This window comes from Taudactylus pleione, unplaced genomic scaffold, assembly GCF_031769625.1.
Source record: "Taudactylus pleione unplaced genomic scaffold, aTauple2 ptg000431l, whole genome shotgun sequence".
In the NCBI taxonomy this organism is placed as follows: Eukaryota; Metazoa; Chordata; class Amphibia; order Anura; family Myobatrachidae; genus Taudactylus; species Taudactylus pleione.
The window spans coordinates 641,620-662,072 of NW_028284833.1; the positions used below are offsets into that span (position 1 = coordinate 641,620).

Genomic DNA, 20,453 nt, shown 5'->3' on the forward strand with positions numbered 1-20,453 from the left:
TGGGACAAACTAAACAATCCTAAATCTAACTTTCACTTTTTAATACTTTGTTGCAAATCCTTTGCAGGTATTTACAGCCTGAAGTCTGGAACACATAGACATCACCAGATGCTGGGTTTCATCCCTGGTGATGCTCTGCCAGGCCTCTACTGCAAACGTCTTCAGTTCCTGCTTGTTCTTGGGGCATTTTCCCTTCAGTTTTGTCTTCATCAAGTGAAATGCATGCTCAATCGGATTCAGGTCAGGGGATTGACTTGACCATTGCATAACATTCCATTTTTCAGCCTTAAAAAACGCTTTGCTTGCTTTTGCAGTATGCTTCGGGTCATTGTCCATCTGCACTGTGAAGTGCCGTCCAATGAGTTCTTAAGCATTTGACTGAATATGAGCATATAATATTGCCTGAAACACTTCAGAATTCATTCTGCTGCTTTTGTCAGCAGTCACATCATCAATAAATACAAGGGAACCAGTTCCATTGCCAGCCGTACATGCCCACCACCATGCTTCACTGATGAGGTGGTATGTTTTGGATCATGAGCAGTTCCTTTCCTTCTCCATACTCTTCTCTTCCCATCACTCTGGTACAAGTTGATCTTTGTCTCATCTGTCCATAGGATGTTGTTCGAGAACTGTCATGGCTCCTTTAGATGTCCTAAAACCCGCAGAAATATTAATGTAATTAACAACTATCCACCTCTCTACAACAACGACTCTCACCAATTTCTGCACTCACTTCTCCTGAGACTGCAGCATCACACCTAAACCAGATTCTAGTAAAAGCCCTCGATGAAGTAGCTCCAGCTACCCATCACACTCCGCGTAGACTCAGACGTCAACCGTGGCATTCTAACTTAACAAGGCATCTACAAAAACTCTCACGTAAACTAGAACGTCAGTGGCGAAAGTCTCGCACTCCAAGTGACTTCCTCACATATAAGTCTATCTACAACTCTTATCGTACTGCTCTGGACACTGCCAAGCAAATATATTTCCAATCTCTTATCTCTGCTCAAGCCTCTAACCCCAAGCGACTTTTTAATACATTTAAACTGCTTCTTACCCCTCCCTCACCCAAGCCACCTGCTACTATCTGTGCACAAGATCTTGCTTCCTATTTCAAGGACAAGATTGATAATATCCGAAATGAAATGTTATTCTCTTCCTCAGCTAGTGACCTCCTCAATTCCCTACCTGAACCCTCTGGCGCATTCTCTTCATTTGACCCCACAAATGAAGATGAAGTATCTACACTCTTCTCATCCTCCTACTCTATTACCTCTCCTCTAGATCCTATACCCTCACAAATTAGTAAAGCTCTGTCTCCTGTGCTCATCCCAACCCTAACTAAAATCTGTAATCTCTCTCTTTCTACTGGCATCTTTCCATCACTGTTCAAGCATGCAGTGATTACTCCCATTCTGAAAAAACTAAATTCTGACCCTAACACTCTCTCTAATTAGCGTCCTATCTCCCAGCTCCTATGCCCCTCCAAGCTACTGGAGAGACTTGTCTACACCCGCCTCACACACTTTCTTAACACCCACAACTTATTGGACCCACTTCAGTCTGGCTTCCGTTCCCAGCACTCCACAGAGACAGCACTGACTAAGGTAGTAAATGATTTGGTCACTGCCAAGGCTAAAGGCCATTACTCACTTCTAATTCTTCTAGATCTCTCTGCTGCTTTTGACACTGTTGACCACTCTCTTCTCGTACAAACATTACAATCCCTAGGTCTTAAGGACACAGCCCTTTCTTGGTTCTCTTCCTACCTATCTGATCGCTCTTTTTCTGTTCGTTTTTCTGATTCTGCCTCCTCTTCGCTACCTCTATCAGTTGGAGTACCGCAAGGCTCTGTCTTAGGTCCTTTGCTATTCTCAATCTATACCACCTCTCTTGGCAAACTAATCTGCTCTTTTGGATTTCAGTACCATCTGTATGCGGATGATACTCAAATCTACCTATCCTCTCCAGATTTATCACCATCTGTATTGGTCCGTGTCACTGAATGTATTTCTGCCACTTCATCTTGGATGTCATCTCGCTACCTGAAACTTAATATTTCTAAAACAGAATTAATTATATTTCCACCGGCCAATAACAGTTACCAATCTGATCTCTTTATCACTGTTGATAACTCAACAATCCACCCCACCCCACAAGCTCGCTGCCTTGGTGTCATCCTTGATTCTGAACTGTCCTTTGTTCCCCAAATTCAATCTGTCTCAAAATCATGTTACATACATCTAAAAAACATATACAAAATTCGACCATATCTCACACAAGACACTGCAAAAACTCTAATCCATGCACTCATTATTTCCCGCATTGACTATTGCAATAGTCTCCTTACTGGTCTTCCCAAAAACAGGCTATCGCCATTACAATCCATTATGAATGCAGCTGCAAGGCTTATCTTCCTTGCCAAACGTTCATCGTCTGCTGCCCCGCTCTGTCAGTCCTTCCATTGGTTGCCGGTTTTCTACCGTATTCAATACAAAATACTGTTACTTACACATAAAGCCATTAACCGAATTACACCAACATACATCTCTTCATTCATCTCAAAATATCTCCCAACCCGACCTCTCTGCTCAGCACAAGATCTGCGCCTCTCATCCCCGCGCATTACTTGCTCCCATTTACGGTTACAGGACTTTCTTCGGGCTGCACCCACTCTATGGAATGCCTTACCACACACAATAAGACTTACCTCTACTCTTCAATCCTTCAAGCGTTCCCTGAAAACTCACCTCTTCAGGCAAGCTTATCAGATTCCAGAACCGACCACATAACCTTCATAGCTTCCATGTCTTATCACTTCCCCTCTCACAGTCCACACTTAACCTCACATATTGTCTTTCTTTCACATACTCCTGACATTTTGCCGACATTCCTGTGTGACTGGATCATGCAGCCCACCAAGAAACTCTGCATTCTGGCCGGACCAAATTGCAATATATAGCACCTATCCTTGTGTATCAATGCCTATTACCCTATAGATTGTAAGCTTGCAAGCAGGGCCCTCTTACCTCTATGTCTGTCTGTTATTACCCTGTTTTGTTCTATCAATGTTTCCAATTGTAAAGCGCAAAGGAATATGCTGCGCTATATAAGAAACTGTTAATAAATAAATAAATAAATGTTGTTTGGCAAACTCTAATCTGGTCTTCCTGTTTTTGAGGCTCACCAATGGTTTACATCTTGTGGTGAACCCTCTATATTCACTTTTGTGAAGTCTTCTCTTGATTGTTGACTTTGACACACATACACCTACCTCCTGGAGAGTGTTCTTGATTTGGCCAACTGTTGTGAAGGGGTTTTTCTTCACCATGGAAATAATTCTTCTGTCATCCACCACAGTTGTTTTCTGTGGTCTTCCGGGTCTTTTGGTGTTGCTGAGCTCTCCTGTGCATTCTTTCGCACAGGTTTGGCCACACCTAATGTTTTTGCTATCTCTCTGATTGGTTTGTTTTGATTTTTCAGCCTAATGATGGCTTGCTTCACTGATAGTGATAGGTCTTTGGATCTCATATTGAGAGTCAACAGCAACTGATTTCAAATGCAAATGTCACACCTAGAATCAACTCCAGACCTTTTACCTGCTTAATTGATAATGAAATAATGAGGGAATAGCCCACACCTGTCCATGATATAGCTTTTGAGTTGATAGTCCCATTACTTTTGGCCCCTTAAAAAGTGGGAGGCACATATAGAAACTGTTGTAATTCCTACACCGTTCACCTGATTTGGATGTAATTACCCTCAAATTAAATCTGAAAGTCTGCAGTTAAAGCACATCTTGTTTGTTTCATTTCAAAGCCATTGTGGTGGTGAATAGAGGCCAAAATATGAAAATTCTGTCAATGTCCCAATATTTATGCACCTGACTGTATATGTTATGTTGAGTCTCCCATATCCAAGTATTCCGAAATACAGAATATTTTTAGCATGACTGAGATAGTGAAATCTTTGCTTTTTGATGGTTCAATGTACACAAACTTCAAGGCACAAACTTATTAGAAATAGTGTATAAAATGACCTTCCGGCTTTGTGTATATAAAACATAAATGCGTTGTGTTTAGATTTGAGTCCCATTCCCAAGGTATTTCATTAGGATATGCAAATATTCCAAAATACTGAATATTCAGATATCCAAAATACCCCTGGTCCCAAGCATTTTGGATATGGGAGACTCAACCTGATATATATATATATATATACACACACGTACGTACATACATACATACATACACACACACACACACACTACAGTTCAAAAGTTTGGGGTCAACCAGACAATTTTGTGTTTTGCATGAAAACTGAGTTTTATTGATCAAATTAGTTGCAAAATGAATTAACATATAGCCAAGACATTGGCAAGGTTAGAAATAATGATTTTTACTTGAAATATTAATTTTGTCCTTCAAACTTTCCTTTCGTCAAAGAATGATCCTTTTACAGCAATTACAGCATTGCAGACCTTTGGCATTCTAGCTGATAATTTGTTAAGGTAATCTGAGGAAATTTCACCCCACACTTCCTGAAGCACCTCCCACAAGTTGGGTTGGCTTGATGGGCACTTCTTGCGTACCATACGGTCAAGCTGCTCCCACAAAAGCTCAATGGGGTCATTGTCCTGTTGGAGGTGGAACTGGCTCCGATCAAGCACTGTCCACAGGGTATGGCATTGCATTGCAAAATTAAGTGATAGCCTTCCTTATTCAAAATCCCTTTTACCTTGTACAAATCTCCCACTTTACCAGCACCAAAGCAGCCCCAGACCATCACATTACCACCGGCATGCTTGACAGATGGCGTCAGGCACTCTTCCAGCATCTTTTCACTTGTTCTCCGTCTCACAAACACTTTTTTCCAATCTTCCTCTGTCTAATGTCTGTGTTCTTTTGCCCATATTAATCTTTTCCTTTTATTGGCCATTCTCAGATATGGCTTTTTCTTTGCCACTTTGCCTAGAAGGCCAGCATCCCGGAGTCGCCTCTTGACTGCAGACGTTGATACTGGAGTTTTGCGGGTACCATTTAATGAAGCTGCCAGTTGAGGACTTGTGAGGCGTCTATTTCTCAAACTAGAGACTCTAATGTACTTGTCTTCTTGCACAGTTGTGCACTGGGGCCTCCCACTTCTCTTTCTACTCTGGTTAGAGCCTGTTTGTGCTGTTCTACAACCATTGTAGGAAATGTTCAGTTTCTTTGCAATTTCTCGCATGGAACAGCCTTCAGAACAAGAATAGACTGTCGAGTTTCACATGAAAGTTCTCTTTTACTAGTCATTTGGAGAGTATAATCGAACCCACAAATGTGATGCTCCAGATCCAGATACTCAACTAGCTCCAAGGAAGGCCAGTTTTATAGCTTCTCTAACGAGCAAACCCGTTTTCAGTTGTGCTAACATAATTGTACAAGGGTTTTCTAGTCATCCATTAGTCTTCTAACGCGCTTAGCATACACAATGTACCATTAGAACACTGGAGTGATGGTTGCTGGAAATGGGCCTCTATACACCTATGTAGATATTCCTTTAAAAACCAGACGTTTGCAGCTAGTATAGTCATTTACCACATTAACAATGTATAGAGTGTATTTCTGATTAATTTAATGTTATCTTCATTGAAAAAAATAGTGCTTTTCTATCAAAAATAAGGAAATTTCTAAGTGACCCCAAACTTTTGAACGGTAGTGTACATACATACATACATATACACACATATCTACAATTTTCAGTAGGGATGCTGTAGGCAAATTAAAAAAACAGTACAGTAGGGATATTCAGGGTTCAGTAATCTGCATTGTAGAATTATGCATATGGGTTGGTCTGTTTAAATAAGGACTTGCCCATGACTATGAATGACCAGTGTGTCACAGGTAAGGTAAGGGCACTGTGAGAGTAGAATAAAATACAGTGACTCTTACAGAACAGTGATACAAGATGCTGTGTCAGAACACGCCTAAGAAATTCCATTTATTACCAATTATATATCCCCCAGAAACAGCAAAAGGTGCGAAAACCTATTACAATGTACGACACAGAAAAACATATGTATTTAGTTTCATTCCATTAAGTGTGATTTTTATTTGTTTCAGATCAGCACTTACCTTAATGAGAAAGTCTCCCAGTTCCAGCTCGCTGAGTATCTCATACATAATCCTCAGACACTCGGCATCAGGGATCATGGGGTCATAGTGTCCAGCAATGTCAAAATCCTGGCATGAATATGCATGGTGGGATCAATAGAGACAGGCCAAGTTACTCAAGATAGATGGGGTTATATTCTTAAACTCATACATTTTAAAATAGGTAAACAGTATTGCAAACATTTTTATATTGCTGGTTTGTTGTAAGTTATATTATCTAGGCACAAGGGGCCTAATTCAGAGATGTGCGCATTCCCGATGGTTTGAGTTTATCTCCGATGGTGCGAGATGTGCGTGTGCGCAGATGCCGCACTGCAAGATCGCTCACAGTGCCGCTAAGCCGCTGTTTGGAGACAGGGACCGGCTGCGACCGACAAGATTTTCGAAAACGAGGGTGTATGTCGGCCCCGTTACCAAGGCATGTCAAGGCCAGTATCTGCATCTTCCGACATAGCTTCACTGGTCCCAACAGCATCAAAACACAGATCATCGTGAGTAACCTGTGGGTCAGACGATCAATGTTCACGAGGAGCGATCCGATGCTGCGTCTTTGGATGCAGTCCTCGGATCTGCAACGCCGGCAGGAGGCGACTTTTTACACAAGACGCCTACTAGGGCATTAGCATATTGTTGCACAACCGCGGCGTATAAAGTGGCAGCAGCTGTGCGATGGCGTGCATCTCTTATCAGGCCCAATGTGCAACACGGTCTCATCCTAGCAGCCAGTAACATAAACATGGAGCATTGATAGCAATGCAGCAATATTTTTTTAAACACCTGTATTTGCAATAAATACGTTTATAATATAAAAACGGTTTGGTCTCGTTCTTTTCCGGGACGAACAACAGTTTGATATTGACAATATACAATTAATTTCTAAAGTCTAGATTTCCAGTTCTCTCTATAAAATGGCTCATCACTCCCCTCGCACTAACTAGCGTATTTTGAAAGTAGTAACCCTACTACTAACTGATGGCGAGGGGGGGGGGATAAGTTTCAAACTACCAGGATGTAGGTGTGTATTGAGCGAGGCATGACAGTAGCCATATACAGTAGTGTTCATCATCATAGCACCTGTCACAATCCGTTCAGTTCCTCTTTCCTGCCTGTGGTATCGTTCTCTGCTCTGGTGCTTCTAGCACACTCAGTTGATGCAACAAACTGCTGAGATACAGCCCAGAGTGTGCTAGAAGCACCAGAGCAGAGAGCGACACCCAAGAGGAACTGCACAGGTTTTAACAGGTGCAAGGTGCTAGAATGAACACTAGCTGTGACCAATCTGTACGCCGCGCACTAAGGGGTAGACTTATCAAACCTTCTAGAGAGGACAAGTGAAGGTGCCCATAGCAAGCAATCGGATTCTAGCTAACATTTTATAGCATGTACTAGATGAATGATAGCTAGAAGCTGGCTGGTTCCTAAGGTCAATGCCACCACTTGTCCTCTATAGAAGGATGGATAAATCTCTCCCATAGTGTCTTATTTTCCAGGATACGCTTCCTTTAAAAGCTGCCATACAAGATAATAGATAAGTGCTTGGTAACAGGTAACTGTGGGTGTTAGGGGGTAGGCGGTGAGAGACTGTAGAGAAACATGCATTCGTTAAGGTTAAAAGGTGACAGTTTCCATGGGAAAATAGAATAGATAACCCTGAAGTGCCTTGGTAATGTGGTTATGCCATTATAACTTGGCACTGACATTTTTTTTTACTAATGGAAATAGACACATTTTTATTCATTTGACAATATACTTCCTTTCAATTAATGAAATGTACCTTTATTTCTAGAGAATACAGGTCTCCTTTATTTACATTACATTAGAATGGTGCAGTTCGGTGCAATAGAACTTTTAGAACACTATGGGGGGAGATGTATCAAAGCTTGGAGAGAGAGAAAGTGGCGAGATAAAGGAGTCTATTTACTAAGCAGTGTTAGGAGACAGAGTGAAAAGTGATAAGGTACCAGCCAATCAGCTCCCAACAAACACAGCCTGTGAGATGGCAGTTAGGAGCTGATTGGCTGGCACCTTATCACTTTTCCCTCTGTCTCCTAACACTGCTTAGTAAATAGACCCCAAAGTACCAACCAATCAGCTCCTGTCATTTTTCAAACACAGCCTGTAAAATGTCAGTTGGGAGCTGATTGGTTGATACGTTATCTCCCTCCACTTTATCTCTCTCCAAGGTTTATTACATCCCCCTCCGCCTCTGTTGGTTGCATTCATCCATGTGAGATAACTTACAGGCTTAATACTTACACACTGATAGAACTCTCTGTAGCGCCCCCTGCCTGGATTGTCACGCCGGTACACTTTAGCAATCTGGTAGCGCTTAATATGGGTGATTTTATTCATTGCCAAAAAGCGTGCAAAGGGAACCTTTTGTTAAAGGAGTTAAGGAACTGTAGCTCAATTTGGTGCTATTAAAAACACTCCTCAATGTAGGAGATATCTCAGTGATACAGTGAGGAAAACCTGACTAAACCGAAAATTATTTTAAATTGCTTTATCAGTAATTATATAAAATATGAGCTAGCGGAGAGAGTTTAGTAACTCATTTAACCCCTTCAATGCTGAGAATTTTGTCTTGGCAATAATCACCTTTCCAAAACAGGAAAAAGGCTTTCATATGTCTGCACTTGAAAATTACGCATTTTTTCTTCTCAAATGAAATACATAATATCTGCAGGAACAATGTTTTAGCCCAACTTGATACTTTTTTCATACAGTGTGCTACAAAATAACTACAGAGTACAATGTTTGAAAGAGGGGACTCCCCACCTTCAAACCAGGGCTCATCCAAGTCTCTAGGTGTCAGGATGGGTGAAATCCTACACGTTAGATGCCCTCCCCATTTACCCGCTCTAGTATTACCGCAGTGCAGGTTGATATTGTCTGATGATCACTGGCAATAAGGTGCTACATCATTAGAAAGATGGGACTCTACTCTTTCAAATAGGGTACCCTTCAGTTAATTGAAGCCAGGATGGGAGAGATCTTCCTCCACCTCTGTACTTCGTAATAATTTATGCAGTGGAGGGGTGTTCTCTGGTGATCACACATTATAATCTGGTCTGTCCAGTCTCCTACATGCAAGCGCATCTCCCCCAACGGTACCCATTGCAGAACTTAGCCAGAGGACCTCAGCGCTCTGCGTAATGAAGGGTATGTATATACTATGGTGGGTTGGAAGAAGGGCGGCCTGAGGTGTCTCGGCAAATATCAGGCGCCTTTACTAGTCAGTAAATAACTTATATTCCATTTTTTTTTTTACAATGTTTATCCTGGTAGAGGCTGGGCTTAATGATGTTATAATTTACCCAACTTAATTTTATGATCAAACCCTGATTATAGTATCAAAAAAAAAAAAAAAAAAATCGCTGGGTTAAAATGATATTGACATACCGGGTTACAGGGGCTCCGTCAGAAGCCTGTCCCTGCGCTGTGTAAGTGATCGCTGATTTTTTAATTTTTTTTAAATAACTAAAAAAATTTAAATAGGCAACGGTTTGTCAGGTATGAGTGATATACATAAGGGTAAAATTCTTTACAACTAAATAAGGAACAGAACATTTTCAGTTGCCCTAATGATATGCTGGGATTCGGTTGTCTTCATTTCAGAACTTGGTAACTTCAAAAGTGTTTTCCATTGTACGTTACTCGCTTCTACAGCCAAGTTTCCCCCTTACCAGTAATGACATGAGAAGACGACAAGCAACCATTCCAAACCGATGAGTCCCCTCTTTCCTACTCCGTTCCACACAAAGCTTTGCAGCAGAAGTCCGGGCTGTCTCAGGGGAGGGACCCCCATCAAAGAGAAGAGTGTGGGCTTTAAAAAAAAAAAAAGTGGAAAACCCCGATAACACGAAAATTGGCGTTTTATTAGGCTTTACAAAGGATACGGTCAGATCATAGCGCAGGGACATTCGCTCACCCCCTTGGTCTTCCAGGTCATAGATAAGTTTTGAATCTTCTCCATATTTTCCTGTGAGCGTTTCCTACAACAATACAAAGCAGACTAATTATCTGCAACAGCATTAGCCGACCTTCAAAGTTATGTAACACGAAATGTAAAGTAAAGCAATGGAGAATTAACTACAAGATAACAAATATATTACCTATGATAACCGTATGTAAAAAAAAGAAAAAAAAAAATCATCTCCCAAGTTGAACATTGTATGGAATTAAACAACAAAAACAAATGAAAAATAACTACAATGCCTTTCACATGACACTACAACATAGGAGAGATACATTACTTCCGATAAATACAGTGTGCATTACTTGAGAAGTTGAACAATAGGTGACACATACCCAATTCATACAGTCATGCAGTAAATGATAATGCTGTCACTAGGTCTGGCTATTGATGCTGAAGATACAGAAAACCCTACTAGCTAGATAATATAGGGTACTAACTTACGTACATGGAAAACTTCACCAAGCAGAACGATGAATAAAAACTGATATTTAAAATAAATGGCTGTAATAAAATACAAGTATTATTACATGAAACTTGATCTCTATGCTGACAGAACTCTCCTACAGTCTTCCCCGAGTAGGGATGGACATCGACCATCGATTATTCTAAATCATCTATGGTTTATGGCCGATGTTGAATACTTTTACAATCGATAGCTGAGAACCAGATGGTTCCCACCATCGATGGTATCTCTATGCCCGATGGTATCTGTATGCCCCACCTCTCTTACAGAGTGAGCTGTCATTCACAGCTCAGCCCTGCCCCGGCTCTCAATAATCAGAGCCACCTGCAAAAACGGTAAAACCATTGATGGCACCAGACTGAATAGTTACCAGCCATCGATAGTTAGTGCCACCATCGATGGATACCATACTGATGGCCTTCCCTATCCCTGAGTAAAAGGAATGCATTTTGGAATGTTCTTGCACCCCAATTGCTGCAGCTTGACAGCTTCCCATGGGGCACACTTCCGGTTCTCCACAGCGAGTAAATGTCTTGAAGTTGTGCTCTGGAACATTTAGGTATGCAAAGGGAGAGACAGAAATGGACAGACCTCTGCATTACATGTCAGTATTTGTTTCCACAAGAATATTGCAAAATTATCTACTTAATGGAAGCCTACAAGGGGAACAATTTCTGGGTTAGAGCTCCCCTTTAAAGTTCTCAAAATTTTAGTATTTGCAGGTCACACAGGATGGCTTTGCTTGCCGACTTACTATGAATGTCATGGAGACTCCCTGATACAGTGGTCAACTCCAGGAAGTGTCAAGGAATGTCTGAGGCTGGGATGGGTGTCCACAGCACAGTGACAATGTCATTAGACTCCACCCAAAATAGGGAGATGAAGGATGTGGTGTGCTACAAAAAATGACCACCCCTCCAGCACACTGATGGCTACATGTGTGGCTGTGTGCACAAGGAACTACGATGAATTACAGGTTATTTGTGCCCAAGGAAATGTGCCTATTTACTGGAGATGTGTGCTGCATTACAGACCATGGGGTAAATTTACTAAAGTGAGAATTTTTTTTTCTCTGATAGGTGTCCTAAATGTTCTACTCCACAGTGCTCGTTCTGGCATCTCCTCTGGGAGTGTTCTGCTGTCCAAGTGTTTTGGTCCCGAGTCACCAGTTGTCTCACTAGAACAGGAGTAGGAGTAATTCCCCTTTTATTCCCTAAAATGTGTACCTAAAATGTGTATATTTGGCTTGGGTCTCTTGGACAGGGTTAATCATTTAAAGGGCCAATATATAATTAATGCATTGACTTTGGCAAAGGTTTGTATTGCCCGCACTTGGACGGCATCTAAGGGCCCTACCTTGGCTGAGTGGTGTGGGTTGATGAATGAAGTTGTGGGGCATGAACTATTTCTATATACTAAACGAAATTGTATTCACAAATATGAGGGTATTTGGGGCCCTTGGATTGCTTCTTCCCACTATGTTGCTGGGGGGGGGGGGGAATTCAGACGCTGATGGATTGGCACCCGGCGGGGTGGCACAGTGATGATTTGGCATTCTGCATCTGTATTTGTAGTTCTTCTGCTGTTTTCTATGGTTCAGAGGTATTGCTCAGATATTTTAATTATGATTTTATTCTCATGAGATTATATGATAATGAATGTATAATGCAAATGTTTTTTTTTTTATTTTCTTTTTAAGGTTTATGGGGGGTGGGGGGATTATGTTTTTGTGTATTGGTACTGTGTTTTGTTATGGAAACCAAAAAAATTTCATAAATAAACTCAATTTAAAAAAAAAAAAAATTGTGAATTTTTAGAAGTGAAGATGTTGCCCATAGCAACCAATCAGAGGTTAGAATGCTCACCAACATGCATCAGGATTTTGGCAAAAGAGTAACAGTGCTAAATGTGAGGATAATCAATTTTCAAAACACAATCAGATGAAGTGTATGGTAAAAATATTACAACTATTTATTAATAAGTAAATGCAAGATTAGCTATCTGTAATCTGACACATATATAGTATTTTAACAAACACTCAACATTGTGCACCTCAACTCTTAATATTAATAATCAAAGGACTCGGTAAATCTAGAAATGACCTGTTCCTATGCGACTCCTTATTAATGGACAGCAAGTTTGAATAGGCTTGGTGGTAGGTCCAATTTAAATGAACAGTCTCATACCAATTCACGATGATGAGGGTCCTAATGGGTGATCGGAACAACACACTCGGTCTGGTGGGTCTCTTGGAGTGGTAAAAGGTAGAGATTTATTAGAGACTTGATTACGTTCAGTCTGACCATTACTCACTTTCAAGATGAAACAAAGGCCCTGATTCAGAGCCGGACGCTATTTGCGCTCGCTCGTTCAGAAAATAAGGGTGGCTATTCAAATGAACCTTTCGCTCTTTGCGGTCTGTTCACGCCTCTATGTCTGAACGAGCGAACAAAACTTGCGGTCGTTTTTTTAAAAAATACGCCCCCTGGCCGCTCGCATCCTACGTCATGTCCGCTGTTTATTAGACTAATCGAGTACATCGACCAGCGTATGAACTGCTCGCTATTCTTGTGGTTGGTTTTTGCTACCACAATTTTGCGAGCAGTTCTGGCTATAAAATAACCCAGTGACGTGGTCAATGACGCTGCTGTTTTAATTATGCACACCCCTAAAACGCCCGTTTTGACCTTTAAGCACGCCTGTTACCACCCACATACATTCTGTCACTCAAATTAGCAGGCATTCGCTATTTAGCGAACAAAAGATTTTCGGCCGCACTGGTTCACGCATGCGTATTACGATCCGTACGCATGCGCAGTTGGGCAAACATCGCTCGGAGCGAACGAGTGGCCGCTTACGAGCGGCTCTGAATCAGGCCCAAAGTCCAGGAGTCTGGTTCAGGTCACAAAGCGTCCATTGCACGATGAAATGTATTCTAACAGAGTGAAGGTGCTCCACATCTAACGCGTTTCCCTGGGCAAATCCCAGCTTTATGCGTCAGCATTTTGACCATTTGGCTTCTGACTTCTGAGATCCTGCACCCAAAATAGCATGCTTGCAGACTTCCTAAAAATCCCCTCCGGAGAGTCCCAGAGACAACTACCCTACCAGATGGGCAGGGTTTTGGGCTATGCGTCACCTTGACCGCCACTCCCCAATGTTTAAAACCGGGATATTGCATTATTTTACAGCAGTGGGTAGGGCTAGATGACGCTAGACCTTCTTGACGCCAACTTTAGCCAGGAAGTGGGTGCCAACTCTGTCCGTCCCCCCCCCCCACCAAATTCGTGACTCTCCCGAAACTTCCAGGAGAGTTGGCAATCTTGGCCTATGGTAAAACATCTTGTGTTAGTGGGTGGATCTTTACTGTAACAACTGTGCATGGTTTGCAGACCTTAAATGCTTGGTTCGAAGCACAACCTCACCCCCTTTATCTAGCGGTTATACAATTTGAGCTCATGTACAGTTGGGCGCAGGTCAATTTTATGACACGCCTCTCAGACGGAGCAGATCGTCGCATATAGGTTTTGCTTTCACAATCTCCCTGAAGGGTTTTGTTTTTTTTTTGCCAAAAGTAGGAAAGTATGACTGGTTGGTATTGCACTTTGGAAGTACAGACTGCCAAATCCAGTGCCAGATTAAGGGAGAGGCGACAAGGGCGGTCGTGCAGGGGCCCCCACACACAGAAGGCCCCCACACAGGGCCGATGTGACCCTGCTGAGAACAGGTGTCCAGCGACACCTGTTCCCGGGTTGAGGCTCAGAAGCAGCAGCGGCTGTTCTACTGAATGCACTGACTTTGCTGCTGCAACAGCTTTCTCCTGGGCAGGAGAAGGGTCGGCTCCACACTAGCGAATGCAGGAGGGGTTCCTGACTACCTAGAAACCCTGAATAAAAAAAAGGATTTGCCCTCCAGCACACTGTAGCAAAATCAACAAAAAATACTTAAATCCTACATGATAATAGAGATTCAGAGGTATTAGTTACATACATTTGCAAATATATGAATAAGCGCCAGGCCATCGTCAAGGCTCCTCTATACTGGCGTCCCTAACATTAAGGGGCTCACGTCCGAGAAGCAAGGTACCTCAAAAAATTCCAGCCAAGGACCATCCCCAGGGCATCACACGAAAAGGGGAAAAAAGGTGATAGTGAAGTGTAAAGGATAGATGTGTAAAGATAAATCAATAAGTGTTAATGAAATGTGAAAGAATTAAAATGACAAATAATAAACAATTAGAAAAGTGCTAAAAAATATCTATGTGAATTAAGTTAATTCACAGATATTTTTTATCACTTTTCGTGTGATGCCCTGGGGATGGTCCTTAGCTGGAATTTTTTGGGGTACCTTGCTTCTCGGACGTGAACCTCTTAATGTTAGGGACGCCAGTATAGAGGAGCCTTGCTGGAGGGCAAATCACTTTTTTGTTCAGTGTAAACCCCGCCCTTTACAAGCACCTGTGCTATGTCATTAAGCTGATATGAGCAACCACCATACTTTCTGTTTGCAGTACCTAGAAACCCCCCCGACAGCGGCCGGCCGCATTGGGGGCGGAGCCGATATGACAAGCCCCGCCCCAATATAACCACCAATCTCGGCATTACATCGCGGGGGTCCTAATGAATCGAGGTGCCCTAGGACTGGTCCTGCAGCAGCTGCTGCATCAAGTGAAGGTATGTATGTGTACTATTTCATGTTTCAGTGTGTGTATGTATGTACATGTATGTATATTGTGTATATGTTTTATGTGTATATATGTTTTAGTGTGTGTGTGTGTCAATGTATATATGTGTAAAAATGTGTGCACTGTTTATGTGTGAGTGTATGATTATGTGTGTATATATATATATATATATATATATATATATATATATATATATATATATAATTATGTATATATATTTATATTTAGGAACCCCCCACCAAAAGAAATCCTGGGAATGCTCCTGTCTTCATGTGGCTGGGGGAGGGGTAGGCTCTGTGTGGGGCTTTCCTGGGGGGTAGGTTCTGTGCGGCTTGTAGGGGGCCTGGGGCTCCCACAAGCCTTAATACAGCCCTGGACAGATATAATCAGCAAGCACCTACATCACCTGATACAGTCATTAAACGATGACTAAATGCACCAGCTCTCATAAACTCCATTACCATAGCAACACACCTATTAAAAAAATCAGTATTAATATTACAAATTCAGCCTCTGCCTTCAACGACCCAAACAATCTACTGAAATACAGCGACAGCGGCCCCGGAAATGAGAAAGGAAGACTGCAGTTCTGCAAAAGCAAAATGCTAGAGGTAGCAATAACACACATGCATGTTTACCGTGTAATTAAACAGAACTTTTTCTGTATAATTACTTTTCATAGGTTACTGGGCCAACATTTAAATGATAGGCATAAATATCTGGTGTACGCCAACAAGTCAGCATGGTATAAACAAAAAAAATGCATGAATGAATAATGTATTACAAATTAGAGTGCTGGGGAGGATCCTCCAGAGACACAGTACAGTAAATTACACACATAATTATCCACAACGCAGTCCAAGGGCACTGCATGATCACAACACTCCTAATGTGATATCTTAATAAATAATGAATCGCATTCGAAGACAGATTAATAATGCCTTAGATAAGGTCTTTATGTAGCAGTTTTCAAAGAATTAGACCCCTAACAACTTTAATTAACAATTAAAAATCATGTGTCATATATGCCACTCTGAAACGTTATCTAAACCACAATCTAATAGCAAACCTATAGCTCTATTATTCTAGGGGTTTAGAATTTTTGCCAAGGACCTGATCTTGTACAGTATCTGTGTAATATGATAAATTAAAGCCAAATAATATTACCATAAAAAAAATCAAAATAAAAAGATTTTCAGAGGAGTTGGGTAACAACTAAAATAACAATTGGCAGGTCCCCCAATCACTGCAACAGACTGAAAAGGTCCCTTAGAATATAAGATCTTGGGGGTACATTTACTAAAGTGAGATTATTTAGAAATGGAGATGTTTTCGATAGCAACTAACCAGATTCTACTTAACATTTAGCTAGCACCTTCTAGAAGATAATAGCTAGAATCTGATTGGTTGCTATGGGCAACATCTCCACTTCTAAAAACTCTCATTTTAGTAAATTTACCCCTTGGGCTCTAGTCCACTTCAGACACTCTTATGCTGTTTGCTCATCCATTCAATGGTCACAGGAGCATTGAGAGCTGCTGGCTCCCCCCCTGCAACTTATCGCTGCTTGCTCCCATTACCTACAGCGAGTTGCCCTACGCTTGCCCCCGTCCTTGTCCCTCCTTGTCCATGGTTTATTGTAATGTTGTGTGTGTTTGCTGTGCCCTTTTATGCGATGGTGTACTCAGAGGAGTAGCGTGGAACCATGGCGCCCGTAGAAAGTGCATGTCATACCGCACCCCTCCCTGTACTGAACTGTGCCAGTGGTGTATGGCCAGCCTGCGGGGGAATACTGAAGTGAAGAGAAAAAAGAGCAAACAGTGGCAGTATTATGCTGGGCATGGAGGTACCATTGGGGGGATAGAATGCTTCGGTGAGGCACTGTCTGACATTTAGGAGTAGCTCCTTTGGCACTGCTTTATTTATGTATAGCACCTAGGATCTGACTTTTATCTCCTTTGAATCATTGTTATTATTAAATAGAGGAAATTGTATTATACAGTATATTCTTATCATTTTACTTAAATTGACAAGTGCAAGAGTGAGATTCCACAGGGTGCACAGCTTATTACTGCCCCAAACAGCTTTCACTGGAGTGGGAACTCCTACGGGAAGCTCCATTCTCAGCTATGCTCCTACTTCGCAAATATACATTGTACCTATATTAATGTACTACTAATCATGTATGTTCTACCACCATTATTACTATTTCAGGTCCCCTAATATTTTTTAAAGGACCTTTCAAATAATACTTTGTGGTCATGCCTGGGAATATCTCATTACTTTACATAGCAAAGCAGTGACTTTTAATTATTTAATCTAACACCTTACAATTGAAGTTTAGGACTTTACCTCAGATGTGTCTCAAGTCCATTGAAGAACAACAAATGAAAGAGAGAAAGGAGGGAGGGGATCAAAGAGGAGAGGAGAGAGGAAAGTGCCGATCAGAGAGGGGAGGTGACAGAGGCCAATAAGAAAGGAGAGGGGTGGTGACAGAAGCCAATAAGAAAGGAGAGGGGTGGTGACAGAAGCCAATAAGAAAGGAGAGGGGTGGTGACAGAAGCCAATAAGAAAGAAGAGGGGAGGGGCAAAGAGCCGATCCCATGGAAGAGAGGGGAGAGAATTAAAGAGGTGAGAAGTGAATGTAATGAATCTGACAGTAAAGGGGAGGTGACAGAAGATGATCACAGAGGAGGGAGACAATCTGGGCAACTTGAGGGAGCATGGAATGTAGAAACGGATCTCAGATCCATAACTTATTTAGGATATACAGCAAACAACGAGATAAAACTAACAGGCGGCCATCATACTGAGCAGCGCCCATTAATTCCGGAACCCTGGATGGCGCCCTCTGTCCATTTTGGCGCCCGGAGCTCATGCTCCACCAGAGCCACCCTCGCTCGCCCCCTGGGTGTACTGTACATATGCTTTGATATATGTTTTTATATCTATCCTATATACGGCACCGCGTACATTGCATGGCACCTAATAAATATACAATAATGATGATAATAAAGAAAAGTAGTACCGCACTCCTGCTGGGGGACTGTGTGGTTAAAATAACTAGCAGTATCGCTTATCGTCTTCCTCCATGAGCAGCTTCGAGGGGATCAGGTGGGGAAACGGGGCACCAACCAATCAGCTCCTGTCAATTGTCAAACACAATATATGGGAAAAGATTCCTGGACTGCACACCCTGAATATATATAATGAGAGGTGCTACCTGATGAGACTAATTGCAGGCACAGAAACAGACAAATCACAGGTGCACAACTCCAAATTATTGACACAGCCTGTAACATGACAGTTAGGAGCTGATTGGTTGGTACCTTACCTCCATCCAATTTATCGCTCTCCAAGGTTTAGTGAATAGACCCCATTATCTCAGTAATAGCTTAAATCAACACATTCAATCAAAGAAAGAGACATCAATCTGTACTGACATTCTCAGCAGGTTTATTAAAACAAGTAATACAAACAAATCTGACGAAGATTAAATTAAAGAGAACGAAAACGCCACCCAAATGCCATTTATTTTTTATTTTTTGCAACTTAATTCGTAGCTACTTATTTAGACCTTGCATTCGTGTCCTGGCTGCAGCATCACTCCATTTCACTGAGGATTCCCGACATGCCTCTGGCTCTCGGCTGTTCTCAGCTCTTGACCTGGAGCAATGCTACACTGCCTCTAAGACAGTCCTTCTAGTGTAACCTGCATGAAGTCTCTAAATAGTCTTTAGCTTAGAAACTCCAGGTAGTTTTTCAATTGAGTGAAGACTACAGAACCCAGTGAGTATTCTGTCACACACGCCTCCCAGACGCCGATTTCCAGATGTCTGAACTTCCACAAGCTCGCTCTATGTGATCTGAAGTAAGGGAGAGACTTGTAGGCTGCACTTAAGATTTTTCCATTTAATCCAGTGGAAGGAGTTCTGCTCAGTACTTCAAACATGCATGAAAAGCATTCACGGGAGCTCCAGTGCGTTTTTGATACACTAAGCAGTAGTCAGTATACTGAACAGTTTTGCACAATGAATCATAACAGCATAACTCTCTGCATTCTGGAAACAAGCCCTACTTGCTGCTGCTTGGGGATACCCGGAAATATAGTAGGAAAAAAAAAAATGGAGGGGGAGGGGTCTGATTTTCACAAGTAAACTTAAAAGTGCATATTGTCCACATACCACTTACTACACACCCCAGTGTTCCCCAAGGATAAAGATTTTTTAATTAATATGGGGTATTACAAATAGTAACCATACACAGGGGGTGGGAGGGATGTTTATTAATAAATAGCAGAGCAATATTATTAGATTTTATCAATACAATGTATTATACATTTATTTTTAAACAGCAAAGGGGCACTGTGAAGGGGAAGGAGGGAGGGTTTTTAAACATTTTTTATTTTATTTCATATATACACTCTGATATGCAAGATAGCTCAAACTGCCTGCATTTTACGCAGTGTAGTTCTAAATCCAGTATATGGAAAAGATTTCTGAACTGCACAACCTGACTAGTTCTAAATCCATCAATTTTTGTAACGTCCAAAAACACACCAAAGAATGACCCATTACCACCGTCAGTGAGGACAGGAAAGTGGGGGGATATGAAATTCGGGGGCCATAGTCATAGCAGAGGTAGTAGGGCTCTTGGGAGGGGCTATTCAGAATTTATTTTGATATTTTTAAACTTCAAGCTGGATACACATTACACGATATATCATCCGTTCCAGCGGTTTGGAACGATTTATCGGGCACATCGTCTAATGAGTGCCCGTGATTGCGCTCTCCCACGGATCGTCAGCGATGCTGTGTGATTGGTCGTGCTGCACGGCCAATAACACAATATCGTATGCAGGGCTGCGCAGTGTAATGAAGGACAGGTTAAATGAGGTATTGTTCCGTCATTCATTACAGCGGCAATCTTGCATGGTCTGGGGCAAAGTGCAATCACACCGACCATTGGCAAGATTGGCGGGTCGTTTAATGTTTACCCGGAATTAGACTGAAATAGAAATTATGGAACAAATATCCTCTAGCGATCAGGACACAGACACCATAAAGTTAACAAATAACAGCTAGAATTGTGCTGCCATTAACATTTTTACTGTGTGATGCCAGCCTTGGCTTAATCACTGCAATCCTTGATCGCGCATTCTGCATGGCA

General features: G+C 41.8%; 1 protein-coding gene across 3 annotated transcripts in view; it reads right to left on the reverse strand.

Annotated features, from left to right (window-relative positions):
• The window catches only part of LOC148505993 (histidine--tRNA ligase, cytoplasmic-like), an 80,891-nt gene that overhangs the window by 38,963 nt on the left and 21,475 nt on the right, over positions 1–20,453 (reverse strand). For all 3 annotated transcript variants that reach the window (XR_015869825.1, XM_088447373.1, XM_088447372.1), the window contains exons 5-7: positions 10,058–10,153; positions 8,415–8,534; positions 6,120–6,227 (exon numbers count right to left, since the gene is read on the reverse strand). Coding sequence is in view for 2 of the 3 variants with exons in the window: in XM_088447373.1 (XP_088303499.1) it covers positions 6,120–6,227; positions 8,415–8,534; positions 10,058–10,153 (324 nt within the window). In the remaining variant the exon portion in view is untranslated. The remainder of the gene's footprint in view (positions 1–6,119; positions 6,228–8,414; positions 8,535–10,057; positions 10,154–20,453) is intronic.